The following is a 27,804-nucleotide window of genomic DNA, read 5'->3' as shown; positions in this document are numbered from 1 at the left end:
ACACATACAACTTTTATGCCCAACTATTGTAAACGTATCTGTTGGATGATAGGTTGAGTATGTGTACATGTGGAAAACGACTAAACAAGCGGCTGATAAGTGGTGGTTTGCCTGATCCAAATGGCAGATCATCTGACCAACTATCGTGCTGGTTGGCCACGTGTGTACAAGTCGCTTAACCGACTATTTGTTTTTATTTTTTTAATGCAGATATGGTGCATGCGCATTATTTAAATGAGTTGGTTGTTTAGTTGGTGAGCACATGTGTACGTACTAATCATTCAATCAACAAGCCGTGCGGTTCACCATGTTGGGTGGTTGGTCATGCTTTAAAGAGAACCTGTACTGAGTAAAAATATTTAAAATAAACACATGAGGTAACTTCAAATGAACATTGCATAGTCACCTTGCCATCAGTTCCTCTCAGAATCTCACCATTTTCTTCTGACAATAATCCCTTCCAGTTCTGACAATATTTTGTCAGATCTGAAATATATCAGTTACTGTCAGTAAAATATCAGTTGCTGTCAGTTATAGCTGAGAGGAAAACTGATGTACCAGGTAATGTCCATGTTTCCCTATGGCCCAAGTGGACGATGTTACAGTTTAACTGTGTGCTGACCAGAAAGCTGCTATGGGTAATGGCCATTTTCAAAATGGAGGACGGAAAATTCCCTTGATCACAGTGAACAAATAGGAAGTGGGACAGGAAAAAGACACTGAGGAGTAGACTACATGGAAGGTAATTATGACTTGTGTATGCTTATTTTGACTTTTCATTTTCAGTTCAGGTTTTCTTTAAGTTGCACGCGAGTACGCACCTTTGCCAACATTATACCCTTCACTGTCAAAATTATACAGATAAGTTAGCTGGTTTCCCCCAAAACTGGCCTTAGTCTGCCATAGGGACACGTGACTATAGTAGGGATCACATTGTGAGCCTCTCTGAGGGACAGTTAGGCGTGGTTCACACATAAATCTGTACATTTGAAATCCAGTCCTATCAGTTTTCTGCCAGTTTTCCCTTATAGGATTATATAGGTAGAAAAAAAACAACGTTTTGCAAAAAATAATACCTTTTAATGGCTAACTAATAGAGTTAAATGATGCAAGCTTTCTGGGATCTAGTCCCCTTCTTCAGGCATATTTCCAGATGTTAGCTGAAGTAAAACACTGATGCAGATAAATGGTAAACACAAAGATGACAGTTGTGCTGGTTACTGTTTATCCGTTAGGTGTCAGGTGATCAGCAGGCTGGAGCCAGTGAGTTAGTGCAACCATACATGAAATCCAGCAGGTTTCTGAAGATCATGAAGCCAAATCAATCATGTTACATGAGGTGTCATGAATCCTGTTCCACAATTTAAACCATCTGTTAATGTCTTGAACATTTTCATAAATTTGTACTCAGAAATTTTTCTTGATTGATCATTTTTGAAGTTACCCTTAAGAACAAGTACTTTTAGATCTTGCATGCTGTGTCCTGGTTCACAGAAGTGTTGGCCCACTGGTGTGTCCATTTTACCTTCATTGATTTTAAAGCGGTGATGGTTCATTCTTGTGCACAGTTTTTGTCCTGTTTCTCCTATATAGATTCCTCTTGAGGGGCATTTCATGCAGCGTATAATGTATACAACATTGGATGACTCGCAAGAAAATTGGTCTTGTATTTGATGATATTTCTGTGAGTTCTATATAGGAGAAACAGGACAAAAACTGCGCACAAGAATGAACCATCACCACTTTAAAATCAATGAAGGTAAAATGGACACACCAGTGGGCCAACACTTCTGTGAACCAGGACACAGCATGCAAGATCTAAAAGTACTTGTTCTTAAGGGTAACTTCAAAAATGATCAATCAAGAAAAATTTCTGAGTACAAATTTATGAAAATGTTCAAGACATTAACAGACGGTTTAAATTGTGGAACAGGATTCATGACACCTCATGTAACATGATTGATTTGGCTTCATGATCTTCAGAAACCTGCTGGATTTCATGTATGGTTGCACTAACTCACTGGCTCCAGCCTGCTGATCACCAGACACCTAACGGATAAACAGTAACCAGCACAACTGTCATCTTTGTGTTTACCATTTATCTGCATCAGTGTTTTACTTCAGCTAACATCTGGAAATATGCCTGAAGAAGGGGACTAGATCCCAGAAAGCTTGCATCATTTAACTCTATTAGTTAGCCATTAAAAGGTATTATTTTTACAAAACGTTGTTTTTTTTCTACCTATATAATTTGTTTGGCTAACACAGTACAGAAACTTTTTTTGCTACTATCCTTATAGGATTGGAACTGTACACCTTTTATGTGTGAACACGCCTACAGAAAACTTATATAAAATGGATACAACACTGACAGCACTGGACAGGACTGGACCAGAAATGTACACCTTTTATGTGAGAACCAAGCCAGTGATCACTGATGCCAACTGTCAGCTGACAGGACAGGACTAGACACCGTTAATGTGTGGACCCAGCCTTAGTAACAAGACTGTGCACTTTGTAAAGCACTGTGGAAGACGTCAGCACTATAATTTATGAATACACAATAATAGTAATAATTATACCCAACACTGTCTATACCTCCCAGCATTACAATCTCCATTGCACACGCCTGTCTGTATTTCATCCACCTCTGTCACAACCTGCAATATTATACCCACCATTAAACCGCATCAGAAACAATATTTCAAGTAACTAACCATACCTAGCAATGGCATCCTCCATTACTCTAACCTAGTGACACAGTATTCCAGTCCACAGCAATATACACGCTACTAGACACACCCAGCAACAGTATACCTTACACTGCTCACAGCCAGCAATATTATAGCCAGTGCTACCCAGACTCAGCAATATTACACCCTCCACTACTCATATCTAACAACATTATACCCACACCGTGTTACAATATACTGCACTAGTGTTGGTGCATTCAGCCTATTCAGATTCAGAACTTTGTTCCGAATTCTGTTGATCTGAATCTTCATGCATGTCCCGTTACCTTCACCTAACAATATTATACTGCTACTTACACATTCATTAGCCACACCCAGCAACACACTCTGCTACACTTTGCCCCTTTACCGACATCCAACAATATTACTGTCCATTACCCACATCCTGCTACTTACACATTCATTAGCCACACCCAGCAACATTTCACTTCCATTTCCCACACTCTGCTACACTTTGCCCCTTTACCAACATCCAACAATATTACACTGTCCATTACCCACATTCTGCTACAATACACATTCGTTAGCCACACCCAGCAACACTATTTCACATTCAGCAACATTATACTGGCCACTACTTACACCCAGCAACATTCCAGCTACCACCATTCCAGCTACCACCCTTCAATAGCCACACCCAGCAGCATTGTAACTCCAACTAGCCACACCCAGTAGCAGTGTAACAACCAATAGCCACACCCAGTAGTACTGTACTCACCACCACCTACACTGTGCAACATTACACTTCCATTACCCATGCCACCAACACTGTTTCCACCATTAGACACTTTTAGTAACATTTTACCCATCACTACCCATTCTGGACTACATTAAAGGACACTTCAACTGAGAGGCATATGGAGACTGACATATTTATTTCCTTTTAAACAATACCAGTTGCCTAGCAAAGCAAGACAGCCAGGCAACTGGTATTGTTTAAAACAGTGGTGTCAAACTTAAATACAAAGTGCGCCGAAATTGAACACTGGGACTAAGTCACAGGCCAACCTCAATGTCTACTGGCCACCTTTCTCCCTTATAAAGTTCCCTGGTGTCTGGCTTCCCTCCAACCCCTATACAGTTCCCCAGGGTCTACTGGTCCTCCTCCCTCCCCTATACAGTTCCCTGGTGTCTAGTGGTCCCCTCTCTCTCCCTCCCCTATTGATTTCCCTAGTGTTTAGTGCTTTGCCCCTACCTCCCCCACATGGCTTCCCCTGTGATCTAGGGCTTCACCTCCAATATAGCTTTCCTGTTGGTCTAGAGTGGGCCAAACATAATGCGAAGTGGGGAGACCACTTGGGGGCCAAATTAATGACTCTGAGAGCCAGATTTGGCCCACGTCCCGGTGTTTGACATGTACAGTATGGTTTAAAAGGAAATAAATATGGCAGCCTCCATATCACACTCAGTCCAGATGTCCTTTAAATCTTCACTGCTACCGTCACTAACCCACATTTTGCTCAACACTACCCACACCCAGCAACACTATATCTACCTCTACTCTCACTGTGCTCTCACACCCAGCAACACTGTACCTACTACCAGACACACCCAGAATTGTTTTACCTACCACTAGACTCACTTAGCCACATAATACTACAAACACATACCAATGTTATATCCATTACTACAGACCCAGCAACATAAACCCACTACTTTTCTAACTTAGCAGCATTATACCGGTGCTCACCACAACTCACTCTGTGCAACATTACACCTCTACTACCCATACCCAGCAACATTGTACCCACCACCAGACACGCCCAGCAGTGTTACATCCACTACTACACACCTAGCAATGTTGTACCCACCATTAGACACACCCAGCAACATTATACCCATCACTACCCACACCTAGCAACCACCACTAAACACACCCAGCAATATTGTACCCAAAACTAGACACACCCGGCAACATTATACCCATCACTACCCACACCTAGCAACCACCACTAAACACACCCAGCAATATTGTACCCACCACTAGACACACCCGGCAACATTATACCCATCACTACCCACACCTAGCAACCACCACTAAACACACCCAGCAATATTGTACCCACCACTAGACACACCCGGCAACATTATACCCATCACTACCCACACCTAGCAACCACCACTAAACACACCCAGCAATATCGTACCCACCACTAGACACACCCGGCAACATTATACCCATCACTACCCACACCTAGCAACCACCACTAAACACACCCAGCAATATCGTACCCACCACTAGACACACCCAGCAACATTATACCCATCACTACCCACACCTAGCAACCACCACTAAACACACCCAGCAATATTGTACCCACCACTAGACACACCCAGCAACATTATACCCATCACTACCCACACCTAGCAACCACCACTAAACACACCCAGCAATATTGTACCCACCACTAGACACACCCAGTAACATTATACCCATCACTGCCCACACCTAGCAACCACCACTAAACACACCCAGCAATATTGTACCCACCACTAGACACACCCAGTAACATTATACCCATCACTGCCCACACCTAGCAACCACCACTAAACACACCTAGCAACATTGTACCCTCCACTAGACACACCCAGCAACATATTAGCCATCGCTACCCACACCCAGCAGTGCTATACCATAACGTTTAAAAAAGTTGCGCGCTAATTTAGGCACAAACGATAAATAACAATTTAATTGTGGTAGTAGAATATCAGTAGATTTACCAATATTCTACAACCTGATTCATATTTGTGACATATTTTGCTGATATTTCACTATGACCTAACCTTACCCTACTTTCACACAGAACCCACCCCTGGTAGTGCCCAACCCTAAGATCACCTTAGTGGTGACTAAGCCTAAGACCCGCTATCCCCCCAAGCCCCCCCCCCCCTGGTGGTGCCTAACTAAGACCCCCTTGGCCGCTATCAATAAAATGTTAACTAACAATTTAGTCATAACCGCCCGCTGAATAGCGTTGCAGGTGGCCCGGGCGCCCGCTATTTAACAGGCGCCCTTTTATGGCCACCCTTTTATTAACTGCTCAAATCACTAGACAATGTGGAAAGAATTAATGAAGGTTTTACAATTAATTGTGTGTATGCTTTTTATATCCCTATGCTGCATACTACCTACATTAGGGGGCATACTACCTACATTGAGGGCATACTACCTACATTGGGGGGCATACTACCTACATTAGGGGGCATACTACCTACATTGAGGGCATACTACCTACATTGGGGGGCATACTACCTACACTGGGGGCATACTACCTACATTGTGGGCATACTACCTACACTGGGGGCATACTACCTACATTGTGGGCATACTACCTACACTGGGGGCATACTACCTACATTAGGTGCATACTACCTACATTGGGGGCATACTACCTACCCTGGAGACATACTAACTACCTTGGGGGCATACTACCTACATTGGGGGCATACTACCTACATTGGAGGCATAATACCTACACTGGGGGTATACTACCTACACTGGGGGCATACTACCTACACTAAGGCATACTACCTACACTGGGGGCAGCTATGCTACTACACTGAGGGCAACTATACTACCTACACTGGGGGCAGCTATGCTACCTATATGGGGCAACTATACTACCTACACTGGGGGCAACTATACTACCTATATGTGGACAACTATGCTTCTTACACTGGGAGCAACTATACTAGCTACCTAGACTGGGGCAACTATACTACCTATACTGAGGGCTACTATACTAGCTATCTTTTCTGTGACAACTATACTACCTATGCTTGGCTACCTACACTGAGGGCACATACACATGAGATCCTATAATGAGGGAACCTATACCTAGCTACCTACCTACCTATACTGAGTCTGAGGGCATTTTTTTGGGAGGGACGCACCACAGCTATAATGAGCATTGCAAATTGTTAATGCTATATATGGGCCTGTGTGTGTGCGTATGTGTGTATGCGTGCAAAGTGGATGGGGGGGGGGGGGGGTCACCAAATCTGGTTTCACTCAGAGTGCAGTGAAACCTAAGGCCGGCCCCGACTACCCCCACCCAGCTATATTATACCCACCACTACCCCCACCCAGCAACATTATACTACCACTAACCCCACCCAGCAACATTATACCCACCACTACCCCCACCCAGCAACATTATACCACCACTAACCCCACCCAGCAACATTATACCACCACTAACCCCACCCAGCAACATTATACCCACCACTACCCCCACCCAGCAACATTATACCACCACTAACCCCACCCAGAAACATTATACCCAACACTACCCACAAACAGCAACATTATACCCACCACTACCCACACCCAGCAACATTATACCCAACACTAGCCACACCCAGCAACATTATACCCACCACTGCCCCCACCCAGCAACATTATACCCACCACTACCCACACCCAGCAACATTACACCCACCACTACCCACACCCAGCAACATTATACCCACCACTACCCCCGCCCATTAGCATTATACCCACCACTAACCTCACCCAGCAACAATATACCCACCACTACCCACACCCAGCAACATTAAACCCACCACTACCCGCACCCAGCAACATTATACCCACCACTACCCACTAGTGATGGGTCGTTCGCGAACGAGCCGGCTCTGAGAGCCGGCTCTTTGAAGTGAGTCAGAGGAGCCGATGCTCACTCTGAGAAGAGCCGATGCCTCAGCCGCCCCTTTTAGCTCTGCTTTGCTCCGTAATAAAGGGCGCTGAGGCATTCTGGGAGATGTAGTCCTCCTCTTGCAGCTTGTAGGAGTGTTTGGGGCAGAGCAGAGCAGTAGCAGGAGGGATTGCCTCAGTCAGAGAAGTAGTCTGGAGTTCGCATGGAGACGGGGGCGGGGCTTTTAATCCAATTCTGAGTGGTGTCTAGTGATATTTAATTAAGAGCCGATTCAGAGCCGTAAGAGCCGGCTCTTTAATGGGAGCCGATTCAGAAGAGCCGATTCTCTGAGAAGAGCCGGAATTCCCATCACTACTACCCACACCCAGCAACATTATACCCACCACTACCCCCGCCCATTAGCATTATACCCACCACTACTCTCACCCAGCAACATTATACCCACCACTACCCACACCCAGCAACATTACACCCACCACTACACACACCCAGCAACATTATGCCCACCACTACCCCCACCCAGCAACATTATACCCACCACTACCCACACCCAGCAACATTATACCCACCACTACCCCCACCCAGCAACATTATACCCACCACTACCCTCACCCAGCAACATTATACCCACCACTACCCCACCCAGCAACATTATACCCACCACTACCCACACCCAGCAACATTATACCCACCACTACCCCCGCCCATTAGCATTATACCCACCACTACTCTCACCCAGCAACATTATACCCACCACTACCCACACCCAGCAACATTACACCCACCACTACACACACCCAGCAACATTATGCCCACCACTACCCCCACCCAGCAACATTATACCCACCACTACCCCCACCCAGCAACATTATACCCACCACTACCCCACACCCAGCAACATTATACCCACCACTACCCACACCCAGCAACATTACACCCACCACTACACACACCCAGCAACATTATGCCCACCACTACCCCCACCCAGCAACATTATACCCACCACTACCCCCACCCAGCAACATTACACCCACTGGCAAACAACAAAAGCAGTGTTATACCCACTTCCAGACACACACAGCAACGTTTTACCTGTTGGCAGACACACCCAGTGACATTATACCCATGCATTCGGAAATGGTACAGAGGGAGCACCCTGTTTGGGCATAAATATTTAGGCAGAGAACACCCTCAAGATAACTCCAGTCTGAGGTACATGAAGTTTTCATAGGCAAAAGTCACTTTGTTTATTGCATCTGTACAGATGCTCCAATAGTCACAAAAGAATACTAGAAAACTGCAGTGCAAATTAAATGAAGCAACGTAATACTCTAAAGGCCACATGTAAAGTGTTAACACTTGTAATAGTTGCAGTAAATAATTCAGATTATTAAAAAAAAAAACAAAAAAAAAACTTGGGCACAGTCCCTCCAAAAAGAGGGACAGTTTAAACATATGCTATATCCTCACCACTGTCCACACCCAAAAGCCTTTTACCCACCACCACTTCCCACATGCAGGAGCGTTACACTGCTGGGCGTATTCCCATTAGCCCCTAGTGCCACCATTATCTATTGGTGCTCATACTTGCCTCGCAAGCCATTGTTCTTGTCAGTCACAGAAGCTTCAGATTCAGAACAGCTGCAGAATTCACCCTTCATATATAGAACAGGCTTCTCATGCTGCAGCCAATCAGGGAACAAAGGCGTGGCCTGGCTCTCCCAGCCATTTCCAGACTGCAGAAGTCTTTGCATAAAATGTCATCAAAATCTCAAGAAGCAAGTATAAAGTTTACTAGCGCATTGTAATATATCCCCCGTAATTCAGCGACCAGTAAAAGACATAAGTGCCAAAGCAAATCCGTTGTCTCCCAGAAGGCAAAATCCAGTGCCGTAACAGAGCTGATGTACGATAAATTACATCACATGAGATTAGCTGAGATTAGACTCCTAAATGATTTCAGGCGCATGGCATGAGGGCAGCGATGACCTGTCTGCATCCAGGGTCTGCATTATAACACATGATAATCACAGGCGGCCTGGAACTTTCATCACTTGCCAGGTGGATGGAAGCTCATAGCGTAGCTGTCTATTAAAGTCAACATCTCTGCTTATTAGTGAAACAATAGACAGTGTGCAGATAGCACTGCATCCAGATTCTAGGTGGACGTGAAAGAGTTACAGTATTGTGTAGAATTTGTCACTTTGGCGTTGGTCCAGATTCTACATCTGTTTTTACTTGGAAAGAGAGAGCAGTTACCGCAGTGTGTGTGTGTGTGTGTGTGTGAGACTGTAAGTTTAGGGGGGTTGTCATGCGGTTGATGACATGGCGAAGCTAGGAAAAGTTATACCTTCCAAAAAGTGATTTGTACCACAGAGAGATGGAACTTGTCACACAGATGTCCCCTCCATAGCTTGGAGCTGCTCTCTGTAGCTGTGCATTTTATGTCCCTGTAACTGCCCTCTGTAGCTGTGCATTCTATGTCCCTGTAGCTGCCCTCTGTAGCTGTGCATTCTATGTCCCTGTAACTGTCTTCTGTAGCTGTGCATTCTATGTCCCTGTAACTGACCCTGTAGCTGTGCATTCTATGTCCCTGTAACTGCCCTCTGTAGCTGTGCATTCTATGTCCCTGTAGCTGTGCATTCTGTGTCCCTGTAGCTGCCCTCTGTAGCTGTGCATTCTATGTCCCTGTAACTGCCCCTGTAGCTGTGCATTCTATATCCCTGTAACTGACCCTGTAGCTGTGCATTCTATGCCCTTGTAACTGCCTCTGTAGCTGTGCATTCTATGTCTCTGTAGCTGCCCTCTGTAGCTGTGCATTCTATGTCCCTGTAACTGCCCCTGTAGCTGAGCATTCTATGTCCCTGTAACTGCCTCTGTAGCTGTGCATTCTATGTCCCTGTAACTGCCCCTGTAGCTGTGCATTCTATGTCCCTGTAATTGTCCCTGTAGCTGTGCATTCTATGTCCCTGTAACTGCCCCTGTAGCTATGCATTCTATGTCCTTGTAACTGTCTTCTGTAGCTGTGCATTTGTTGTCCATGTAACTGCCCCTGTAGCTGTGCATTTGTTGTCCATGTAACTGCCCCTGTAGCTGTGCATTCTATGTCCCTGTAGCTGCCCTCTGTAGCTGTGCATTCTATGTCCCTGTAACTGCCCCTGTAGCTGTGCATTCTATGTCCTTGTAACTGCCCCTGTAGCTGTGCATTCTATGTCCTTGTAACTGCCTCTGTAGCTGTGCATTTTATGTCCCTGTAGCTGCCCTCTGTAGCTGTGCATTCTATGTCCCTGTAACTGCCCCTGTAGCTGAGCATTATATGTCCCTGTAACTGCCCCTGTAGCTGTGCATTCTATGTCCCTGTAATTGTCCCTGTAGCTGTGCATTCTATGTCCCTGTAACTGCCCCTGTAGCTATGCATTCTATGTCCTTGTAACTGTCTTCTGTAGCTGTGCATTTGTTGTCCATGTAACTGCCCCTGTAGCTGTGCATTCTATGTCCCTGTAACTGCCCTCTGTAGCTGTGCATTCTATGTCCCTGTAACTGCCCCTGTAGCTGTGCATTCTATGTCCCTGTAACTGTCCCTGTAGCTGTGCATTCTATGTCCCTGTAACTGTCTTCTGTAGCTGTGCAATCTATGTCCCTGTAACTGCCCCTGTAGCAGGGCCGGGCCAAGGCATAGGCTGGAGAGGCTCCAGCCTCAGGGCGCAGTGTAGGAGGGGGCGCACAATTCATTCAGTTGTCATTCCTAATTGTGTATGAAGCAGAGAGAAATAAGAAAAGGGGATACATAGCAGTGACTGCAAGCCAGATAACTAGATATTAAGGTGTTGGGGAGGTTGTGGACCCTGTGGCCCTCTTAGTCTAATAGCAATCAGTGTGTGATGGCTGGGGTGGCAGGGATGGAGGGGCACACTTTGGTGTCTCAGCCTTGGGTACTGGAGGACCTTGTCCCTGCTCTGCCCTGTAGCTGTGCATTCTATGTCCCTGTAACTGCCCCTGTAGCTGTGCATTCTATGTCCCTGTAACTGCCCCTGTAGCTGTGCAATCTATGTCCCTGTAACTGCCCTCTATAGCTGTGCATTCTATGTCCCTGTAACTGCCCCTGTAGCTGTGCATTCTATGTCCCTGTTACTGTCCCTGTAGCTGTGCATTCTATGTCCCTGTAACTGTCTTCTGTAGCTGAGCATTCTATGTCCCTGTAACTGCCCTCTGTAGCTGTGCATTCTATGTCCCTGTAATTGCCATCTGTAGCTGTGCATTCTATGTCCCTGTAACTGCTCTCTGTAGCTGTGCATTCTATGTCCCTGTAACTGTCCCTGTAGCTGTGCATTCTATGTCCCTGTAACTGTCCCTGTAGCTGTGCATTCTATGTCCCTGTAACTGTCTTCTGTAGCTGAGCATTATTTGTCCCTGTAACTGCCCTCTGTAGCTGTGCATTCTATGTCCCTGTAACTGCCTTCTGTAGCTGTGCATTCTATGTCCCTGTAACTGCCTGTGTAGCTGTGCATTCTATGTCCCTGTAACTGCCTGTGTAGCTGTGCATTCTTTGTCCCTGAAGCTGCTCCCAGTAACTGTGCATTCTATGTCTTTGTGACTGCCCTCTGCAGCTGTGCATTCTATGTCCATGTGACTGTCCTCCGTAGCTGTGCATTCTTTGTCTCTGTAACTGCCCTCTGCACTAAACAAGCGTTTAGTGCCCAGCACCCACCGCACCTTCCACATCTCGCAGCACTGGTATGTCCTTTACACTGAACAGCTGTATTGCAAATGTGTTGTTTTTGGACTGTGCCTCACTTTTGAATAATACAATTGTTTTTCTGCAGTGCCGATCCCTCTCCCTTCTTTAATTGCGTCCCTGTAACTGCCCCTGTAGCTCTCCATTCTATGTCCCTGTAACTGCTTTCTGTAGCTGTGCAATCATTGTCCCTGTAACTGCTCTCTGGAGCTGTGCATTAATTGCCCCTGTTACTGCTCTCTGTAGCTGTGCATTCTATGTCCCTGTAACTGCTTTCTGTAGCTGTGCATTCTTTGTTCCTGTGACTTTCCTCTGTAGCTGTGCATTCATTGTCTCTGTAACTGCCCCTGTAGCTCTCCAACTGCTTTCTGTAGCTGTGCATTCTTTGTTCCTGTGACTTTCCTCTGTAGCTGTGCATTCTATGTCCCTGTAACTGCTCTATGTAGCTGTGCATTCTTTGTCCTTGTATCTTCCCTCTGTAACTGTGCATTCTTTGGGCTTGATTCACCAAGCGGTGCAAAGTGTTTGCACGCTGGTGAAAAGGCCCTTATCACGCCTAAACTCACTTTAGGCATGATAAGAAGAAACTCGCGCGAAGTTACCATTAAACCCTATGGGACTTTGCGCGCGCTCTCACGCGCGTACGCGCGAACGCGCGGTAACTTCGCGCGAAGAGCAGGAAAAAGCGGTGATAACTCAGTGGTGAAAAGGTCATCACGCCTAAAGTCTTTTAGGCGTGATAACTGGGTTATCACTGCTTTGTGAATCAAGCCCTTTGTCCCTGTAACTGTCTTCTCTGTAAATGTGCATTCCTTGTCCCTGTAACTGCCCTCTGTAGCCGCGCATTATATTAGTGGGTGGCAAACACTGGTGACTGGTGGGGTGGGTGGCTGGGTGAGAAACACTTGTGACTGGTGGGGTGGGTGGGGAGGAACTGCTAAGGGAGAAACTAACTTACTGAGCTCCGGTAGGGCATTCTTGGTAAGCGGTGTTCTCTCTCCCCTTCCTTTCATGTTGCTAGTGCTTCCAGTTTCTAGTTCCCACCTCTCCCAGCGCCACATGCAGCTGCAGGCAGCAGGTACATGAGGGATGGAGGCGACTAGGGGTGAGTGACAGCCAGACACAAGAGAAATAACCTATTAGCAGCCGCTGACAACCAGGGCACCATGAGCAGAGATTCAGGGGAGTGCTCCAAATCTGTTGCCCTAACAACGCACCTGGTGATCTTCATTATGTACTTATGCAGTGCTGCTCCTCTGTGCCCCCCATCCATATGGGTTTCGCCATCTTCCCCAGGAAACACCGCAGTTGTGCCGCATTCTAAAGTTTCCGGTGAAGTCATGTGGTCCTGACGACTGCAAAGCATGCTGGGAGATGTAGTGCGTGGATGCGAGCACATCTCGCATCCATGGACTATTCTCCCAGCATGCAAAGTGGCAACTCCACAGTCGTCACAGCTAACCTCCCACACACTTACAGTGGATCTTGCTGATTTATATTTCCATATTCCATTCTAATTGTATCTTTGGATGGGCATCTATTAATTCCTATTGACTATTATAAACTGATCATTCGGATTAGCAAGAGGGAAGTAACCCCTTTTTTGATGATCCTGCCCACTTAGTAGATAATTACATTAATTCCTGGAATGAGCACCAAAATCTGTATCGCCCCACATTTTGCTGTGGATCTAAAGGAGTATAGCAATTTGCCCATTCAAGGGCCGGACACCTCCTGAAGAAGTGAAGAATATCTATACGAAACGAGTCCAGCTGCATCTACACCATAAAGAGTGGTTATAATACTCTGGATACTTTTAGTGGAGGACTGTGGATTCTTCCAAGCCACAAATACATTTATCATCATCTTACCCTATGTGGTCTGTACCAATATACCAGTAAATGATTGATGTGATTGTTACTGCTATACATGAACTATGGCAAAAAAATGTATGGTTCTTTTATTTAATGTTTTCACTATTTTTTTAGATGTATAAATATTGTGGTTTTGCATTGACAAATGACATATGACTTCATTTATTTTTTAATGCTCATAATACTAACCTATCCCCTAAAAACTCCCAGAGACCTACCTAAGAATTCTTTACACGACGGGGGCAAGTGCCACAAGGAAGGAGTAGGGAGGAAGGCTGCATGAAGCCTGTAAAATACCAATCAGGCATTCCTGATGTTGACTAAAGGGGTTGTTCTTGGTGGTTAGCAGTAACCTACGAGAATCTAGATTCTAGAAAATGAGAAAGACCAGGAGCCCAATGGTGCAGTATTGTAGGTAGTTGGATGGTGTAGGTATATACTCACAAAGGTGGGTTGCAATAACTTGCAAACAAAGTCACAGCCTGGCGGAAAGAACTGTCCACACTTGGTTTTCCAGGTCTGCATTGCAGGTGCCGGTTGGTCGCTTCTCCTCTGAGTTTGTTAGGGGAGTAATAAAACTATCAACCCCTTTCAGGGGTATGGGACTAGACAATAACACTGCTGGAGGCGCCCAGTATATATGTTTCTGATGTACAACTGTGCATGTGAGAAGCAGTATAAATCTTAGCTCTCTTGCAGGATGAACCAATATTATTGTCAAAATGTATTATTTGTTTAAACACGTTTCACGGGGGCTGGCCCACTTCTTCAGGTCAATACAGAGCCTGTATCAAGAGCTATGCCAGAGTGAGTGTCTCTCTCTAGTAATATTGGTTCATCCTTCAAGAGAGGTCTATTCCTGCTGTTGGTCATATGAGCCATGTCCACTTCTGCAGTAGTATCTGGGGGCCTTCACTCTTGGATGGGGTGAAAAGTTCACAAGATGGCAAGCCATAAAAAACTGTTAAAAGAACTTTGTAAACCAGCAAGGAATGGGGACATCAACAAATCAACCAGAATTCCTCACATAGGAGTGCAGGGTTGGCAGATTAAACCATTTAATAAGGGAAGAAATAAGGACCATATGGATGTAAGCAAACCAAGAAAGGAGGAGTGGGGAGGCACTCAGCAAGATAAGGGGCAGGAGGGGTTGTGTTATCATAAGAGGGATCTGGAGCAATAGATGGAGGGGGAATGGGATAGGAATTAATGAAAAGGAATAAGATATGAGATAACAAAACATGAGCTACAATTTAAAAAGGCGTCAAGTCCTGGGGCAGGGTTCTACAGGTGATCGTGCGTGTGCCGATGCCCGCGCATCCCAGCTTGAGTGGCAGGGATCCACTCCGTCATCAGTCTACCAGCAGCGATCGCCGCTAACAGACTGTTAGACTGTGTGTCTATTTACATTGTATAGCGCTGCGATCTGCAGCGCTGTAATGGGGACAGCCGTGTCACTCGGCTGTCCACTGGAGAGACTCCGATCGCGACCCCCTCTCATAGGCTAATGCCTATGAAAGGGGATTGCCCTGATTGGCTGACAGGAGGACAGAGGGCGGAAGGGAGGGGAGAACAAAAAATTAAAAATAGCAATATTTATTAATAAAAAAATAAACAAAGATTGCAGCAGCGATCAGAGCCCACCAACACAAAGTTCTGTTGGTGGGCAGAAAAGGTGGGGGGATTCAAATGTGTGCTGGGTTGTATGGCTCTACAGCAAACTATTAAAGCTGCAGAGCACGAAATTGTGGAAAAAAGCGTGGTCACTAGGGGGGGTATAAGCCTATGGTCCTGAACTGGTTTAAGGAGAAGATGCTACTATGAGGGGGGTTATTATTATTATTTAGTATTTATATAGCGCTGACATTTTCTGCAGGGCTGTACAGAGTATATATTGTCTTGTCACTAACTGTCCCTCAGAGGGGCTCACAATCTAATCCCTACCATAGTCATATGTCTATTGTAATCTATGGTCCATGTGGTATAGGAATCAATGACAATCGGATCAATTTTTGATTGGAGAGGGATCGATTGGCTTGGCATATTGGGCTTTGTTTTCATTTCCTGATCCCTCTGATTGGCCCACAGTGATTAGGCAGTCAGGAGCCAATGAAAACGGCTCCTGACCAATGCTCGGAACAGGCTATTGCACTCCGTGTGCTTGGGAGTCGGTGGCATTAAAACTACGCCGCATCAGGCTTAGGCAGCCACAAGTGCGGCATAGTTTTAACTGCTGGCGGTCCTAAGTTAAAGAAAACCCAAGTCAATGCTCAGGTTCAGAATTACATCCTTACCAAAGGCTGTCCTTCAGTCCACTGGCGCTACCCGGAACCCTGCTGCTGATTGGGACCGTGCTCCCCTTCTGGCACGAGCGCGGCTATGCCAGCGCAGTAGTACGGAGTTGCTCGCCCTTGAGTGGCTCTGGCTTACAGCACAGGCGTGACCGTGCTCACGCAAGCACTGTATGGAGGCACTTGTGCTTCAAGAGGAACGTGGCACTGATTAGATTACCGCCAAGCACTTGCCAGTAATCTTTGAAGGATCCACGAGCGGCAATGGAGGGACCAGTGGATGCCGTGGGAAGCCTTATTAAGACTCAGACCCTCTTCTTAGGTAAGTACATGTTTTTGTACCGAGCTTCAGCTTAGATGCACTTTAAGGGCGAAGCAGGTGGTTTTGGCACACGGCGCTCAACAGTGAGCGACAATAGTAGTAGTGCGTAAGGGTAATTCAGGGTTCCGACCCCTGGTTAAACCCTCCGCACGCCCATCTTGATTGCACGCCCATTGCGGTGAGTGCTCAGCACTTGTGCGGTCCTTGAAAGAATGAACCATGCATGCGCAGAATGCCAACAGTGGCAGGCATGCGAGCGAGAAGGGTGGAGGCATGCACAGTTGCTTCTGATTGAAGTTGTGTGGCTATTGGAGCCGCCAGCGGAAGAACGGAGGGAGCCCAAAAGACGCTGTGGTACCTCACAATCTACGAGCGGCTGGAGAAAGCCCGAGTAGAAGAGTAAGTTCATTATAGCATTTTTGGATCCTTCTCAGGGTCCCTTTAAGGGATCTGCATCTGTAGTTAGTGCCCAGCGCTCTTCTTCAGTGCAGAGTTTCAGGTGATCAACAATGAAAGATTTGTCGGGGAGTCTTTTCTTTGCTGCTTATACACCAGGGAAGAATATTATTCTGCCAATATGAATCTGAAGTAAAACAGTTTTTGAAGTTCGGAGGAGTCACACTTTTGAAGAGACTTAAGGTGACCACTAACGATACAATCTTTTTCATCCAATCTTACCATTTCTATGTAACATAAGAGACTGCCTATAGTAAACGTTCACTATACTGTATTCACTCAGTTTACTCTTCTACTACATAGATTTGGTAAGATTGGATGAAAAAGATTGGGTTGTTAGTGTCCACCTTAAAGAGACACTGAAGCGAAAAAAAAACTATGATATTATGATTTATATGTGTAGTACAGCTAAGAAATAAAACGTTAAGAAACTCCAGTTGTTATCTCTATACAAAAAAGCCATTATCTCTACGACTTTCAAAAGTCGTGGAGAGGGCTGTTTTCTGACTTTTATTATCTCAACTGTTAGTTAACTATTTACTTTTCCTCTGGCAGAGGAGAGGTCATTAGTTCACAGACTGCTCTGAAAGAATCATTTTGAATGCTGAATGTTGTATAATCTGCACATATTAGAGAATGATGCAATGTTAGAAAAAACACTATATACTTGAAAATAAAAATATGAGAATATTTTCTTTGCTGCTAATCTTCTAGTAATTATTCATAGTACACAACCAATTCATTATATCATATATTTTTTTTCGCTTCAGTGTCTCTTTAAGTTAGGGCAGTGCAGCTTTTCAAACGACCACCATGCATACAAATGAAAATGCACAAAATAGGAGTTTTGTCTTTAATTATAGATATGTCAACTTAGCAAAACACTTCTGCTGTTGGCTCAGTCTCATCAGCTCGGCACCATTTTTCTAACCAATGAAATCTGGATGAGACTTGCAGGCAGTGCACATGGGGCTGCGATAATAACAATATCTGCCATCAACAAAATGTGGTTATCCAACTTAATCAGATTCCATCACGCAGAACACAGCAGTAAGCAACAAACAGAATTAAAGCAGAACTCCACAAAGCATCACATAATAAGATACCCAAGTTCTATAACTTTTCCCTTACATATCCCACTTTGAAAGATCACTTTTACCTCTGAAAAATCAAGTCTTGTACACATGTCCAATTTCTGTTGTCCTAAACATTTGTTAATTGATCATTAGTGTGACAGCTTTGGGAGCGAGCGCTGTACAGACACATTTTCCCAGCTACAGACAAGCAGCATGTGCGTTTCTAATGAGGGGGGCAGGGGCATAACTATGCTGGAATGCCCCCCCCCCCGCCCTACAGAGATCTGTCGGCAGGCCCCCACCCTCCGTCCATCACAGGAGGAGCAGGAGCTAGGGGGCCCAGTCCAGTACATTGCTAGGCCGAGCACAGTGCACTTGAAAATTAACCAGGAAATGAGTGGAGGAGACGCATGCGCCTGGAGCAGGTAATGTATACACTTCTGCTCTGCATACAGGACTGCCTCCTGGGCCCCCCTCCCAGCTCCAGGCCCCACCCACACTGAGGTATCGGCGGGGGAATAGTTATGCCACTAGAGGGAGAGGGGGGGGGGGGGGGTAGAAATGGCAGGAAGTTAATGAGCAGACATCATCATTTGGCAACTGAATGATACAGAGCAGCACCCCTCATTTGTCATCTGTTTAGCAGCCGGCTATGGTGGTTCGCTAAATGGTGAGGCGGAAGAGCTGTATACATGCTATGTTCTTGGCAAAGACAGCCACAAACTATTGTCGCAGGCAGGGATAAACTAGCGTGTGTAGGAGGCTTTTGTTTTCTTAGCTTTAGTTTATACAGTACAACTTGCCAGAAGGTAATTCTTGTTGTGCTAACAGAGATAGGCAAGTTGTCCTAGGCAGAGTCTCCCTCAAGGTGACTACATTATGGCCCATATTCAATTGACTTTTTCTCCTAGGTGATATATTCATGCCTTGTCATAAAGTGTCTTTTAAACTACCAACAAGCAGTGGCGTAGCTAAGGAGCAGTGGGCCCCGATGCAAGTTTTACAATAGGGCCCCCCAAGCACTGTATACATAACAATTGATACGGCGCACCAAAACCTGCCAAGGGCAGCTACAGTGTCAGAGGTGCAAGAAAAGGATGGGAAACAGTTTGTTAATGATTACCACTATTCAAAGTATCTATAGAAGTGATTATTATGAGCACAGGACCAATAATGAGCTAATACTGTAGTTGAGGGAGGGCACTTCGGGGCCCCTCTGGCCCAAGAGCCCCAATGCGGTCGCTACCTCTGCAACCCCTATTGCTACGCCCCTGCCAACAAGCAAGAAATAACTCAAAATACTTTTGATAATGCTTTCTCAACAACTTATGGGGACTTTTTCAATTGTAAAATGCTTAATGGGAACCTAAACTGAAAAGAGATGTTTTTTCCTTTTAAAATAATACCAGTTGCCTGACTCTCCTGCTGATCCTATGTCTCTAATACTTTCAGCCACAGCCCCTGAACAAGAATGCAGATCAGGTGCTCTGACTGAAGTCAGACTGGATTAGCTACATGCTTGTTTCAGGTCTCCTCGATTCAGCCACTACTGCAACCAAAGAGATCAGCAGGACTGCCAGGCAACTGATATTGTTTAAGATGAAACAGTTTAGGTTCCCTTTAAAGAAAACCTGTAACAAAAAAAAACCTCCCTTGGGGGGTTCTCACCTCGGGTGGGGGAAGGCTCCGGATCCTATTGAGGCTTCCCCCGTCCTCCTCGGTCCCACGGCGGCGGCGCTAAAGCTCCCCGAACAGCGGGGATGTAAATACTTACCTATCCGGCTCCAGCGCAGGCGCAGTATCAGCTCTCCGCTCAGAAATAGCCGATCGCTGTCGAGCTGCTCTACTGTGCAGGCGCAAGTCTTCTTCGCCTGCACAGTAGAGCGGACCTGACAGAGATCGGCTATTTTCACCTATCTCCGTGCGGAGAGCCGCTACAGAGCCCCCGCTGGAGCCAGGAAAGGTAAATAAATCAGCGCCTGTCAGGCTTGTCGAGGGAGGATTGCCGGACACTTCGGGGGAGCCAGCGCTGGACTGCCTGCAGCTACAGCGGAGGGGGAAGCCTCATTGGGACCCAAGCTGGATTTCTGGATTTTTTCGATTTTTAATCGATCTGGAATATTGTATGGTGTGTGTTAGATTGTCAATTTATTAATATATACACCCTAGCAATTTTCTCATAGTTTTCAATTATTTTTATCATAATTGGGAAAAAATTGAACATAGGTGTGTGGTACATTGGTAATATTTTTTAATTGTTAAAAGCAGTCTGACAAATTGAATGCAATTTTCGAATTGAACAGATATTTAAAACATTGTATGTTGTGTGGTCACCTTTAACCTCCTTAGCGGTAATCACGAGTCAGGCTTGGGATGGAAATCTGCAGCACAGAGCAGTAATCCCAAGCCTGAGTGAGTTACAGTATATGCAGGAGCTGCAGCAGATCTCTCTGTGGTATGTGTTTTTTCTTGTTTTTAAGGCCTAACAGCTTGAGAAACAATTGCATGGCTTTTACACCCTTAGGGCTCTTTTCACCAAGACGGTGAGTTAGATGCGACGTTAAGGTCGCATAACGTGCCCCTAACGCAACGCATGTTAGCTTTGAAGTTGGACGTTATATAGAGCCGCGTTATGCGTCTCTTCATGCGTACGTGATGCTAAATTTTTTTACGCACACTATCGAACAAAAACGGCACATGCGTCAAATTTAAAAAACAAAAAGCAAACAGTACTGAGCATGTGCAAACATTCGAATGCAGCCACATACGAGTTGTAAAGTAAACTTTTCATTTACCGTGCTGCGTTATACTCCAACGCAACGTGGGCACTGTGAACAGCCCATTCATTTATCATTGCTGTCAGTTGGGCTGCGTTACAGGCTGCTGTAATGTGGGACTTTAAAGGGAAGGTTCAGGGAGGGGATTAAAAAAATAAAAATAAATTTCCACTTACCTGGGGCTTCCTCCAGCCCGTGGCAGGCAGGAGGTGCCCTCGCCGCCGCTCCGCAGGCTCCCGGTGGTCTCCGGTGCCCGACCCGACCTGGCCAGGCCGGCTGCCAGATCGGGCTCTTCTGCGCTCCATTTCCTGGCACTTCTGCGTCCCACGCCGGTGCGCTGACGTCATCGGACGTCCGCCGGGCTGTACTGCGCATGCGCAGAACTACTGCGCCTGCGCAGTACAGCCCGGCGGACGTCCGATGACGTCAGCGCGCCGGTGTGGGACGCAGAAGTGCCAGGAAATGGAGCGCAGAAGAGCCCGACCTGGCCGCCGGCCTGGCCAGGTCGGGTCGGGCACCGGAGACCACCGGGAGCCTGCGGAGCGGCGGCGAGGGCACCTCCTGCCTGCCACGGGCTGGAGGAAGCCCCAGGTAAGTGGAAATTTATTTTTATTTTTTTAATCCCCTCCCTGAACCTTCCCTTTAACATCCCACTGTGAAAGCAGCCTAAGGCCACATACAGACATCAGACCATAGTCTTTGGAAAATGAAAGATCACAGACCAATCTTACCACCCTTCCTGTAGTATAAGAGCCATACTCTACACAGTCTTTTCTATGGAGCTGAACTCCACATGAGAAAAAAATCATTGCAAGATGCTGCACACACAGAAGCTGTACAGACACAAAAGATCAGTATCTGCAAAAGATCTGTTCCTGCCAAAAATCCATTCCTGCAAATTGCAATGATAGTCTATGAGATCTGCAGATCATCATACACACATGATTTAACTGACATTCATCTGCAGATCTGCAGATCTGAAAATCCATCATGGTGGATCTGATCTGCAGATGAATGTCAGCTAAATCATGTGTGTATGATGATCTGCAGATCTCATAGACTATCATTGCAATTTGCAGGAATGGATTTTTGGCAGGAACAGATCTTTTGCAGATACTGATCTTTTGTGTCTGTACAGCTTCTGTGTGTGCAGCATCTTGCAATGATTTTTTTCTCATGTGGAGTTCAGCTCCATAGAAAAGACTGTGTAGAGTATGGCTCTTATACTACAGGAAGGGTGGTAAGATTGGTCTGTGATCTTTCATTTTCCAAAGACTATGGTCTGATGTCTGTATGTGGCCTTAATCTGGAAATAATCCTAACGCCAGGGAGGTTAAAGAGGTATAACAACATTAACAAGGGTGGAGGTGTCCAATGCATAAAAAAGCTAATAAGCCATTAATAATATAAAGAAGGGAGGCAGTATAATCTTACCTCTCTTTAATTTGAGCACATAAAATGACAATGCGTTTTGCCAACTTCAGATCAATAAAAGAAGAAAAAAAGTGCCGACAGTAAATTGTATACATGCTCTAAATATCATTATATAAAAACAGCCATCACACTTCACAAAAAACCTTATTCATATTCATCTGCAATAGAGCCGTTCATATGCATGACATTCTGCGGTCAATACAATTCATGTATATCATTGGTAAAGCCCATTCAGTATTCTCATAGTTACACATAATGATTTTTAATAAATATAATGAATACAATATAATAATGGCAAGTAACTAGCTGGCCACCCCTCTAGCAAGTATCATATAATGGTAAACAAAAGAATAAAGTGAGGGTTTTTAGGCCCATGAATGACAATAAAGTACTATAAAATGTGGCTCTTAGCCTCTTAATTAAAAATTTCAATAATAGAAAAGTGTGACAGATATACAGTAATAAAAGTCCATATGTCACGTGATAATGTTAACCACTTCAGGATCACAGGTTTTTTTCCCTTAAAGGAGTTCTGTTACGGGGTTATTAAGGAGGAAAACAGACACTTACCTTGGGCGTCTATCAGCCCCCTGCAGCGGTAATGTCCCACGGCGGCGTCCTCCCATCTGCCGTTCTCCGCAGCCGGCCCCGGTCTAGCGCGGCATGGAATCCAACTGCGGCTGCGCTACAGTGGCCGCGCACCCGTTCGCTTCCACCTGCGTCATCGGAAGCTTACTGCGCAAGCGCAGTACAAGGCTCCGTTGTACTGCGCCTGCGCAGTAAGCCTCAGATGACGCGAGCGGAGGCGCGGCAACGCGCATTATTCGTCTGTGTGACAGCCGAATAATAGCCCGGTGCTGGCTGCGGGGAACGGCGGATGGGAGGAGGACGGCGTGGGACATTACCACTGCAGGTGGCTGATAGAAGCCCCAGGTAAGTGGCAGTTTTTCTCCTCAGGAACCCCCACAGAACCCCTTTAAAGAGACACTGAAGCGAAAAAAAAAAATGATATAGTGAATTGGTTGTGTACTATGAATAATTACTAGAAGATTAGCAGCAAAGAAAATATTCTCATACTTTTATTTTCAGGTATATAGTGTTTTTTCTAACATTGCATCATTCTCTAATATGTGCAGATTACACAACACTCAGCATTCAAAATGAGTCTTTCAGAGCAGTCTGTGAAGTAATGACCTCTCCTCTAGCAGAGGAAAAGTAAATAGTCCAGGAACAGTTGAGATAATAAAAGTCAGATAACAGCCCTCTCCACGACTAATGCTGGATACACACGGTGCGTACGCGCACTCGATTTTCCCGTCGATTCCTGTCGATTCGTTTATTTCCAACATGTCCGATTTGGATTTCGATGGATCGTTAGGTCGATTCGCATGCAAAGTATGCCGAATCGACCTAACGATCCATCGGAATCCAAATCGAACATGTTGGAAATAAACGAATCGACAGGAAAATCGAGTGCGCGAACGTACCGTGTGTATCCAGCATTACTTAGTCGGAGAGCTTAATGGCTTGTTTGCATAGAGATAACAACTGGAGTTTCTCAACTCTTCCTGTATTGGAAACAATTACACTGATGTATCTGATCTTAATGTTTTATTTCTTAGCTGTGCTACACATACAAATCATAATATCATCATTTTTTTTTTCGCTTCAGTGTCTCTTTAAAGGATTTACGAGGCCAAGTATAGAAAAAAATAATAAAAAAAGTTAGCTACCTGCATCAGCTTGTAAGGCACGGAGGACGCCGTCCACGCCCTCCGTGCCGTTCCGCCGGGTCCACGCCGCTCAATAGCCCCCCGAACGGTCCCTGACCGCGCGGCCCGGGTCAGGCTCCCCAGCCTGTACAAAGATGGCCACCGGAGCTGGCCGCGGCTGCACGGTCCGCATAACCGCGAGTGCGGCTGCGCAGCTCTAAGGCCAACCCCCCCGAACCACGTAACAGTAGCGTGGATCGGGGGTTGGCCTTAGAGCTGCGCAGCCGCACCCGCGGCTATGCGGACTGCGCAGCCGCCGCCAGCTCCGGTGGCCATCATTGTACAGGCTGGGGAGCCCGACCCGGGCCACGCGGTCAGGGACCATTCGGGGGGCTATTGAACGGCGGGGACCCGGCGGAACGGCACGGAGGGCGCAGACGGTGTCCTCCGTGCTTTACAAGCTGATGCAGGTAGCTAACTTTTTTTTTTTTTTTTTTTCTATTTTTGGCCTCGTAAGTCCTTTAAAAACCAAAACAACTTTCACATTTCAGCGCTCCTCCCATTCATTCAGCCATAACTTTAGTGTTACTTATCACACTGAAATTGTCTATATATTTTTTTTGCCACAAATTAGGCTTTCTTTGGGTGGTAGTTTTTGCTATGAATTATTTTATTTTATATGCATTGTAAAGGGAGTAATAAGGAAAAAAAGAAAAAAAATGATTTCTCAATTTTTAGCCATTATAGTTTTAAAATAAAACGTGCTTCGTTTTATTTGCCCATTTGTCCCGGTTATTACAACGTTTTACTTTTGTCCCTAGTACAATGTATGGTGATAATATTTTATCTGGAAATAAAGAAGTATTTTTCAGTTTAGGGATTTTTAATACTATTTCACTTATTACAATTATTATTATTTTTTGCAAAATTAACAGTAATATACTTTCATGACATCCATATTAGAAAAGTCCCTAAGGTAACTATTTATGTAACAAAGATTTAAACGATGTAATTTTTTTCATTTTTTTTTAACAAGTGTTTTATTTATGTAACTGTGGGGCAAAGTTGGAAGGGGTTAAAGTTAATCAAATAAGATAATAATAAACTTTCTATGTAAAACAGTATACTGGTAATATTAGGTGTATTTTTACTTTTTGACCACAAGGTGGCGCTACTGAGACCGTGTTTCTATTAATAGAACACAGAAGAACAAGGAAGTGTGGGGTCTGAGAGCTTGTGTGACTTTATCAAGCTCTCAGAAGACACGGGAACGGTGATCGGGATTGAGAATAAAAGATTCTCATATCCCGATCACAGATGGAGGGGGCAGCGATGGGGGATAACGTTGCAATGTCAAAAATTGTGACAGTAGGTAGTTAAAAACATATACAGTGGAATCTAGTGAATATCCACTAGTGTTGGTCAAACATCCAGATATTCGGGTTCGTTTTAGTTCGACCGAACATGGTCCAGATATTCGGCATATTCGTGCCGAATCCCGAACATAATAGAAGTCAATAGGGACCCGCATATTCCTGCTTTGCAGGCCAGAAAAACCACAAAAAATGAGGGAAACCTCTGCAAAATGGCTTGGAAATAGTGGTGGAGGGCAAATGAGATCCTGAAAAGCTGTCGTAGTACCAATGGGACCGGCAACGCTAACCCAGCACACAGGATGGAAGAGGAGGTACAGGAGGAGAAGGCCACGCTTTGAGACACAACCCAGGCCTGGTATGAGGACAAAATGCATGCGTAAAGCAATGCATTTTGTCGCCATGCAGTTATAAATGTAATAGAAATGAGATATTCCTGAAAATGGCAACGCTAACCTAGTACACAGGATGGAAGAGATGGAAGAGGAGGTACAGGAGGAGAAGGCCACGCTTTGAGACACAACCCAGGCCTTGCCTGAGGACAAAATGCACGCGTAAAGCAATGCATTTCGTCGCCATGCAGTGATAAATCTAATAGAAATGAGATATTCCTGAAAATGGGACCGGCAACACTAACACAGCACACAGGATGGAAGAGGAGGTACAGGAGGAGAAGGCCACGCTTTGAGACACAACCCAGGCCTGGTATGAGGACAAAATGCATGCGTAAAGCAATGCATTTCGTCACCATGCAGTTATAAATGTAATAGAAAAGAGATATTCCTGAAAATGGCACGCTAACCCAGCACAGATGTTCATGGTGCTGCTTGGTCGGGGGGTGTTGCGAAGTCGGTTCCAATCCACGATTTATTAATTTTAATTTGTGTCAGACGGTCTGCATTTGCTGTGGAGAGGCAGATACGCCTATCTGTAACGATGCCTCCGGCCGCACTGAAACAACGTTTGGATATAACGCTGGCTGCAGGGCAAGCCAGCACCTCTATTGCGTACATTGCCAGTTCGTGCCAAGTGTCTAGCCTAGAGACCCAATAGTTAAAGGGGACTGATGGATTGTTGAACACAGCTACGCCATCTGACATGTAGTCCTTGACCATCCTCTGCAGGCGATCGGTGTTTGAGGTGGAACTGCGTGATTGCTGTTCTGTGGGCTGCTGTCTGGGTGTCAGAAAACTTTGCCACACCTTGGATACTGCCAATACTATTCCCTTGTGGGCACTAGCTGCAGCTTGTGTTCTTTGCTCCCCTCCTAGTCCTGGGTTTGCGGACATCAGTCTGTCGGTGTGGCCAGAGGAGGATGCAAATCTCCTCACTAATTCTCCACAAGGGCCTTCTGGTATTCTTCCATTTTGACCTGTCTGACACTTTCTTCAATCAGTGTTGGAAAATGTTCTTTGTCCCGTGGATCCAGAAGAGTATAAACCCAGTAATCCACGTCGGCCAGAATTCGGACAATGCGCGGGTCGCGTTCAGTGCAGCCTAGCATGAACTGAGCCATGTGTGCCAGAGTCCCAACAGGTTGCTCATCATGTTCTGTGCTTGATTGTTGAGATGCACCATCACCAGCATCACGCCCACCTTCTTCCTCGTCTTCTTTTCCTGTCCAGTCCCGCTGAATTGTGGAAATCAAACGTGCACGGCCATGTCCCTCGGCAGTGGAGGCATCCAAGTCCTGCTCCAAGTCCAGCTGTTCCTCATCCTCTTCTTCATCATACAAGGGACCAGCGGTTCCTGAGGCAGATTGCCTGATGTAGGTATCATCACGCTGATTGTTGTCCTCTCTCAATTCCTCCTCTTCCATACTGATTGCATCTTCCTTGATCTGCAAAATTGATTTCTTCAGTAAACACTGCAGTGGTATTGTAATGCTGACTAAAGAGTTATTACCGCTGACAAGCAATGTGGATTGCTCAAAATTTTGGAGGACTTCGCAGAGGTCCAACATGGTGGCCCATTCAGATCCACAGAAGATTGGCAGCTGACTGGATAAGCCTCGGTACTGCTCCATCATGCACTGGACTACTGCACTCTTCTGCTCGCAAAGGCGTGCTAGCATGTGCAGCGTAGAATTCCACCGCGTGGGGACATCAGACACCAAGCGATGGTTGGGTAGACTGAATTGCTGCTGCAACTTGGTGAGTGCACCCGAAGCGGTACTGGACTTTCGGAAAAGTTTTGCCACTCGTTGCATCTTCAGCAGAAGATCCGCCATGCCTGGGTATGTCCTCAGGAACCGCTGGACAACTAGGTTCAGAATATGGGCCAGGCAAGGGATATATCTCTGCTTTGCCAACTTTAATGCGCAAATGAGATTGCTCCCATTAT

At 45.7% G+C, this 27,804-nt stretch overlaps 2 protein-coding genes and 1 long non-coding RNA gene across 9 annotated transcripts in view; 2 read left to right on the top strand and 1 right to left on the bottom strand.

The window, feature by feature from the left end:
- LOC137532413 (galectin-1-like) overlaps positions 1 to 9,310 on the bottom strand; it is a 29,894-nt gene extending 20,584 nt beyond the window's left edge. Inside the window, exon 1 of the mRNA XM_068252885.1 lies at positions 9,003 to 9,310. Within this exon, the coding sequence (XP_068108986.1) occupies positions 9,003 to 9,014 (12 nt within the window). The 5' untranslated portion in view covers positions 9,015 to 9,310. The remainder of the gene's footprint in view (positions 1 to 9,002) is intronic.
- LOC137532412 (galectin-1-like) overlaps positions 1 to 27,804 on the top strand; it is a 164,052-nt gene that overhangs the window by 38,481 nt on the left and 97,767 nt on the right. The window contains exon 1 of one of the 7 annotated variants that reach the window (XR_011023922.1): positions 604 to 742. The exons of the other annotated variants lie outside the window; for them this stretch is intronic. The gene's annotated coding sequence lies outside the window, so the exon portion shown is untranslated. Of the gene's footprint in view, positions 1 to 603; positions 743 to 27,804 lie in introns of those variants that run through there. 7 annotated transcript variants of the gene reach the window in all.
- Positions 2,061 to 2,522, top strand: LOC137531604 (uncharacterized). The gene is made up of 2 exons (XR_011023682.1): positions 2,061 to 2,208; positions 2,301 to 2,522. It is a non-coding gene; the product is annotated as an uncharacterized lncRNA (long non-coding RNA).

Source organism: Hyperolius riggenbachi, chromosome 9 (assembly GCF_040937935.1).
Source record: "Hyperolius riggenbachi isolate aHypRig1 chromosome 9, aHypRig1.pri, whole genome shotgun sequence".
NCBI classification, from domain to species: domain Eukaryota; kingdom Metazoa; phylum Chordata; class Amphibia; order Anura; family Hyperoliidae; genus Hyperolius; species Hyperolius riggenbachi.
The sequence above is the reverse complement of the archived record's forward strand: the minus strand, read 5'-3'. Positions and strand labels throughout refer to the sequence as shown.